Here is a 7,525-nt window from a genome sequence, read left to right as displayed (position 1 = left end):
CCCTCCACACCTGAAAGATACATTTGGTGTGATTAGTTTAAATTGGAACTACTTTTTTATTGAAGAAATAGTCCCAATTGAGAAACTGTTGACAGTTCTGTGGATTATCCAGAGTTACAAAGACACTCTTTGTTGGGAGAGACATTGCTGTTGAATTGACCTGGACAAACAAAATATCTGCATGGCAACGTAACACTAGAGGCCAGTGATAAAATGTTGGGTTGTGACCCCTGATAAGGGACAGAAATCTGCATCAAAGTACAGAAGTCGAGGTGCATTTTGTAGCCAGGTGAGAAACATACTGTAGCACATCAGATTTTTGTACATGCAAGAATAACTTTTGTTCAGTTAAATATTTATCTGAAGTGAAGGATTGTGTTTGAAAGCCCCTCCCATAGAGGCTAGCAACTCATTTTGAATACTGACTTTCACACAAGGAGGCCTTTTTCTGGCACACTCCTGTCAGAATCATTTGTCTCCTCGTTGTAAGGTCTTATCTTAGATCCAAAATACTTCAAGCAAAGAATCTGGGCTCAGAAACTCGTTGTGAAATTGCTGTGAAATAGAATGCGGGAGATGTTCAAATGAATACATCAGTGTTGTGCATATATAAACATGGTTTTAGTCTCCTTCTGTGAGTCAGAGATTCAGATATGCGTCAGTTAATCTGAGTGTGGGTGTGACAAGAGCACGTCGTAAGGATGGGGTTGTGCGTGTTTGTGTGTTTGTCATCTTCTGTGTATTTTTACACCTATGTGAATGCTTTTGAGTGTGTGTGTGTGTGTGTGTGTGTGTGCATTCATGCATTCATCTTCAAGCATCATTGAGCTTAGAAAAAAAGAAATGTTCCTTGAGGTGCACAGAAAAACAAAAACACATTCAAGAAGCTTGGCGTTAGCACATGTGAATCTCAAAGATATCATTAAATCTCTCTTTTATCCCCCTCATTCAGTTGCTGCCCCCCTGTTCAGTCTGCCACTCCCTCATTCATTTTCTGTGCCATTCTCTCCATCTCAGCCATCATCACTTTAAATCTTGATAGAGGAGGAGACATGGTCCTTCCACGACTCTGCTGCTGACACAATGCCCTCAGCTATGATGGTGATCAGGCAAACTGTGCCACTGTTATCTCTATGTTCCACAGACATGAACAGAAAAAAAAGGGGATTATCATTAAAAGTGCACGTTGATCCAAGCTTTGTGGTATTTCTCACTTTCCAGATTGCCTCATTCCTCTATGAGAGGGAGTGAAGATAACGCTGAATCTTTTTGAGGGCTCTTCTGAACAGTTCTCAACAAATTAGTTATTTTATTCAGAGTTTGCATCGTTGCAGCAAGTAACAATACAAGGATTGTGAACTACAAAGAATAGTATATTAAAAGGGATTTTAGAAATCTGTACATTTATATATTTTATATCCATATAAATTATTTAAGTCAAGCTTGAAAAGAGGGAGACTAATAATCAGCAGCACAAGAAGCGAGCAACATCCAAATGACAAATTCCTGATTCTATTAGTTCCCAACAATAATTGCAGTCAGCCACAAGAAGATCTAATTAGTGTGTTGTCATGTTTAATATAATCAAGACTGAGACTGAGGGGGTAGAGACTCCAGACCAAGCCACAGACTCACCAGCTCAAGACATTGACTGAAATTGTGTTGGTATGCCATCATTAAGATGGATGAGAGTTTTTAATCCTCTCTCACAAAAAATCATAAAACAACATAACTACTCAACAAAAATGGAACTACTCAATCGGACTCGAAGAACACGTAACCACCAAACAAACAAAAAACACTAAACCATGTGTCTACTTTGTCTACTAATACCATCACACTGTGTCAAAGGTCATGTGTAGTCAGGGGAAATCTTGTAATGAGTCATGTGCTGTCCTATATGATGTGACAGTACTCATATAGTTCTTATATTTATGACTATAAGTGACCCATGACGCTTTGACCTTTACCATGACTTAATATTACAGGACGGCTCAGGGGGGCCTTGGCCTCGTCTTAGCCGGATGTGGTAAAGGAGGGGGTAATACAGTCACTGTGGGAAACCATAAAGGGTAAAGCTTAAGGGCAAGTATCTTGCTGAGGACCTGTGAACTTGAGCAGTTCTGCAGTGAACAGATTTGTTGGTGCATGACGAGCCACATTTGTTAGAGAAAGAGAGAAACACATTGAGAGACTGCACCATATAACTGAGCTTAAGTTGTTTTGACTGTTACAACATGTAGACAGTGTGCTGTCAAGGTGCCAAGGTCAGCGTCTGGTAAGGCTAGTATTGTACATCAAAGGGTCCTTCTGGCCTATGGTGACTCTTTGTTATTCCTCTGTGCTCCATCGTGAGCACAGAGCCTCCGTTGTTATTTCCAGAGCACCCAGGGATTAAGCTGTCCCCAGTGCCTTGGAGATGATTGTGGTGCAGGAGGTGTAACAGGTCAAAAATCAGGCAGTAATATTGAAAGATTCCTGGAGCCAAAAGGTTAACCTAAAGCTTCCCGGGCCAACCACCCATCAAACAGAGGAAATATGGTTTCAGAAGCCAACACTGTGGAGACTCTATTTCTTACCGAATGGCCAGAAATAAATGGTTACCGGATTTACTATCTAGGTCTTCTCGGTCGGTACCCAGGGGCCCAGTGTAGAATAGGATAGAGTAAACGAGGGGGAAAATTTGTCTTAGGTTCACAGTGCTACAGTCTGTAGCTTCACAGGAACAAATATACATCGACAAACAAACACACATCAGAAAACCATCACAAAACCATCACAAAATAAAATCTTAAAACATGAAAGACACATTTGACTATACATATTAACAGTGACAATATGGCAGCTTAAAGAGAGAGACTGTAAGAAACTAAGAATTAAAGTGCTATGGTGGTGGTTTGTGTATTTCACATTGCCCTATTGCACTAGGATTTAGTATTAGAGTTCAGCAGCTTGATAGAAGTCGAGACGAACGATAACTTCAGTCTGTTTGATTTGCACTTTGGCACAGGCAATCTTCTTCCTGAAGGCAGAGGTTCGTACTCAGAGAAGAGGGAGGTTGGATGTTGAGGGTCCACAATCATTTCTGCTGCTTGTTTCGTGACTGTGTGCTCATACAGGCTCTGTATGGGCTCATTCTTTCTTCCCTATTATCCCCATAGCTATTTTGTTCATGCTGGCAAGCAGCAGCACTGTTAAGTTGCCAAACCATGCTGTGATTCTATATCTAATGATGCTCTCCAGGATCGCCCGGTAAAACATCAGCATGATCTGGCTGCTCACCCCGTACAGTCTCAATCGCCTTAGAAAGTAAAGTTTCTGCTGCAGTCTATTGCACAGGTGATCAATGTGTGATCAAGCATACTAGTAGGTTCTTGCAAGCATAAAAAGAGTAAAGCATATTTGGGGAAGTCCCATTATTAACTGCTGTGTGTACAAACCATCCAGCAGCGTATAACCTTGTGCTTTTCCACTGGTTCTATATTTAGAAAAACATTTTCCTGTTGTGATTGGTTTGGTTGATATCGGTTCTACCAAAAGCATGTATAATTTATTAGTTATTTTATACAGGCACTTTGCTCTCTGTAGTGTTATAGCACACACATGAATGTTTCACAGGTTGTGAAGACAAAAAGTACATAACATATAATATATAACGACAGTGAGTGACACACATTAGTGTTAGTGTAGCTTGTCTCACCACCCATGCAGGTCTTAAACCAGCAATGTCTACTTGTCTAAACAAATGACTAAATATTCTACAAAATGGAAAACTGGAATATTATTGAGTTTTAAAAGTTTTTCTGAATTTAGTAACTGGATCAGTGTGCAGATGACCCTTTTTATATTTGCATTATGTGGTTTTCTTCTGTTCTTTTTCTGTGTCAGTTTATCCCATAGAGGTTTTTGCCAGCCCCCTTTGCCAACATGATATGAATGCCAGTGTGTTCCTGCATGTTCACAGACAAAATAACAACACAGCATTACCATACTGTGAATGATGTTGAGGTACAGATTAGGCTAACATGTGTATGCCTGTTTATGTTGTAAGCAAAATGTTGATACATTGTGGCTGTCTACTTCCAGAGGCATTTCAGTGCAAATCCCAATTATCACTGGGAGGTTCAAGAGCTGGTTGGGCAGTGAAGATATTAACATTTCAGGTGAAGTTGGGCAGTCAGCAGTTAGGAAAGCTTTATACAGCAGTGACAACTGCTTTGGGAATTAGAGCAGGAGCTTGTTTCAGGTTACAAGTTGACTTCTAAAGGCAACAGTAGTGATCTCCTACCTGGACTCGGCCCAAAAACACCCCTGAGAGCTTGGCAAGACACCTAACGAGTTCATATCAGTTGAACTGCAAGTGAACTGCAGGCTTAGGTGCTGCAGCATTTGCACTGTGAGTGGAGTTAAAGTGACAGCATCAGTGATTTAGACTGACTGGACTTGAATGTCAGTGCCTACAGTGAGAGGTCAAAGGTGATGAAGCTTCAGCTTTCAGAGGTGTGTGGCTATGCTGAACTCAGCAAGGTGTTGATGTAGAGTTGCTGATCTGGACTCAGGAGAAAGGGAGTGCAAGGAGGTCAGGCAGTAGTGTGCGTGTGTATGGATGTGATCATTATGTCACTGTGCATGTAGTTGGTGCTGCCAAGACTCTAGTCCTGACTGGGTTTAACAGACTTTTTATTTACTAATCATATTAGCTTTTAGGAATCTTAGGGCTTAGTTTCGGGCCTGCATATTGGGCAGCAAGATTGCCCTTCAACTGTCCTCTTCAGCTGAGCCAAGTTTACCCAATGTCTAAGCTCCAATCATCCATATATAAAACACATCCATCAAATTGTATTTGTGAGGAAGACACTATCACCTCTGGCAGCAGTAGTCTGTAAAGGGAAAGAAAAAAAGAAAAATGAAAGGACTGATAGGAATGTGATTATTTTAGTTGTAAAAGGACAAAACCTCCCCTCTCTTAAGTGTAGTGGAGGTGCCATTCAGACAAACATTTGCACTGCATCAAAAACAAAAAAGGCTTTCTGTTGATTTCAATTAGAACACCTCAGGGGGTCTAAAAAAGTGGAAAAAAACATCAAAGCTCGCACTTTTGGCGCAACACAATGCAACTTCATTGACCAAATTGGTAATTGATCAATCATATCTATCATTCCTGATAGATTACTTTGCAACACAATTAGTGCAACTGTTTACCTTGCCGTCATTGAGGATAAAATTAATCCTGCTGTGATAACTTTTCAAAGCTGTCCTGTCTCATTGTATTATCTGTATTGGCATCTGCTAAGCCTTATTATGTGCAGATGTATTACTCAAACTTGACTTTCTGGATTGTATTTCGTCTCCTCAACAGTACCTTTAGCAACACACCCACACCAGCACAGCTGAATGAGTAATTTATTTAATTTTAGAGCTAAATGCCTGACATGGCCAGACTTTGACAGCAGGACGTCAGTTGTGGGACCAACTTAGACATCCCGAATAAAGAATATGGATAACTACCACTCTCCCCTCTAGTTATCCTCCATTTATTCCAGCAGTGCTCAGTGGCCAGCAGTGGATAGCTTTTGTACCCGGCAGCATGTTGTTACAAAAGAACATGTGTGCTCAGCAAGACTTCGCAGACTTTAAAAAAGTGAGAAAAATACTTGCATACAAAGTGACAAAATTGATTTGTTAGGACTGAATAGCCTCTGTGGGATTCCTCTGTAACTTGTTATCTGAAATCATGGGAAGTGTGTTTTCAGCATATCCGTCAGTCAATGTGGCACTAAATGTCTCTCAATAAAAAGAAAAGCAGCCTGAAAGAGCCCACACCATGAAGAGGAAGTGGTTAGGCATCCAGTGAGACACTCCACTTTCCCGGCTTGTTCACCTCATCGATTTTCTTAATCAAAGGCTAAACAGATTTACAGGCCAGTGCTGTTACATAATCCTAAAAATGTATTGCGTTCTGTCTACTAAACAGACTTTTCTCTGAGCAAGTCAAAGAAGACGTAATGCACAAAGCCAAAGGTTCAGAAGAATAATCTCCTTCAACGCATTTGACTGAACCTTGGACTGTGTGTACTGGCAAAAAAACAGAGGAAATTACAGCCCAGAGATGGTAAAGGTCCAGAAATCCAGAAAAACACAAATAACAAGCAGAGTGAGATGCGTAAAGTCAGCCCTGTTAACTGTGTCATGACCCTGTGAGTTGAGGAAAAATAGATTGAAATAATGAAGCTTGCTGTCAGGCCCAACTAGTGCTTTTGTAGATTTTTAGACTTTTATATAACAGACCATAAAATTGGGCCTTTTGAATGTGGACCCTGTTTTTATTCCAGTTGGCTGAAAATCAATAGGTGAATTTAGATTAGTTTGTGAAGAATCGGTTAATAGTTTGCAGTGCTCTTACAGCTGGGTATTTTTCCCCATCTGGCATTTAAAGAGTTCTTGAACTTTAATCCTTGTTTGTTAGATCGAAAAGGAAAACTAATCTTTGGGAGTTAGGACAGATGTAGTTTCATACCAGGTAAAGAAAACAAGATTCTTCTAAGAGACTCAAGAACCAGCCATTTCTCTCTAAAGCCAGTCGTTCTCAAGCTGGAGGCTGAGATCCTGCTGGTGGGATACAGAGAGAACCAAGGTTTTATATCAAAGCTCATTTCATTCTGAAATAATTAATAACAGACTACAATACGCCATTCACTTCAATGGCTTGAATAGGAGCAAATCATAATTTTCTCTTTTAGTTTTTCTTTCAAAGTGTGTATGCACCTCATAAATCATCCCTTTAACTTTACAGGTCACAAGGCAAAACCCAAAACTGCCGCCATGAATTAATTTCATTCCTGCAAAACACCTCATGTCTTGTCCTCCTTTCAGGTTACATTGAGGAGGCGTGCATCATCCCCTGTCCCTCGGACTGTAAACTCAGTGAATGGTCTAACTGGTCACGCTGCAGCAAGTCCTGCGGCAGCGGGGTCAAAGTTCGCTCCAAGTGGCTCAGGGAGAAACCTTACAACGGTGGCCGGCCGTGTCCCAAACTGGACCACATCAACCAGGTACAGGCACTGAAACCTACTTTATTGAAGTCTGAATTTGTGGCTGAGCAGGAGCTTGAGATAAAAACCAAAGCTGGCTTTTAGCTCCCCACTGATTGCTGAATATTTATGGACTGTGCTACAATATATTTATACTTTATTACAAGTGTGATACACATTATACGTATCCAACACTGAGAGAGAGAGAGAGAAAGAAATTCATTATTAATGAATAATCAGCTTGAGTCTGCAGCGCTTTCCCTTACCTTCCCCTCATTATTGCAGCAGTCATTTTTTGCTGAGCAGCGACAGTGCAAAAAGCAATGTGTGCTATAAATGGATCCCATCCACCATATTAATGCCCCAGTGTGTGCCAGTTGATTCCTTAAGGTTTCCATGATTTGCAAAAATGAAATGCTTTCCAGGCCCGTGAGTATCAGCAGATGCAGATTATGGTTGTGTTGATCTACGTCTGGCAGTGTGTGTGTGTGTGT

General features: G+C 40.8%; 1 protein-coding gene across 1 annotated transcript in view; it reads left to right on the top strand.

Moving 5' to 3' along the window:
- LOC118335591 (thrombospondin type-1 domain-containing protein 7A) overlaps positions 1–7,525 on the top strand; it is a 146,876-nt gene that overhangs the window by 107,475 nt on the left and 31,876 nt on the right. Inside the window, exon 18 of the mRNA XM_035671955.1 lies at positions 6,874–7,058. Coding sequence (XP_035527848.1) covers positions 6,874–7,058 — 185 coding nt within the window. The remainder of the gene's footprint in view (positions 1–6,873; positions 7,059–7,525) is intronic.

The sequence above is a fragment of the Morone saxatilis genome, unplaced genomic scaffold (genome assembly GCF_004916995.1).
Source record: "Morone saxatilis isolate NCDOM2014 unplaced genomic scaffold, NCSU_SB_2.0 Contig24, whole genome shotgun sequence".
Classification (NCBI taxonomy): Eukaryota; Metazoa; Chordata; class Actinopteri; family Moronidae; genus Morone; species Morone saxatilis.
The sequence above is the reverse complement of the archived record's forward strand: the minus strand, read 5'-3'. Positions and strand labels throughout refer to the sequence as shown.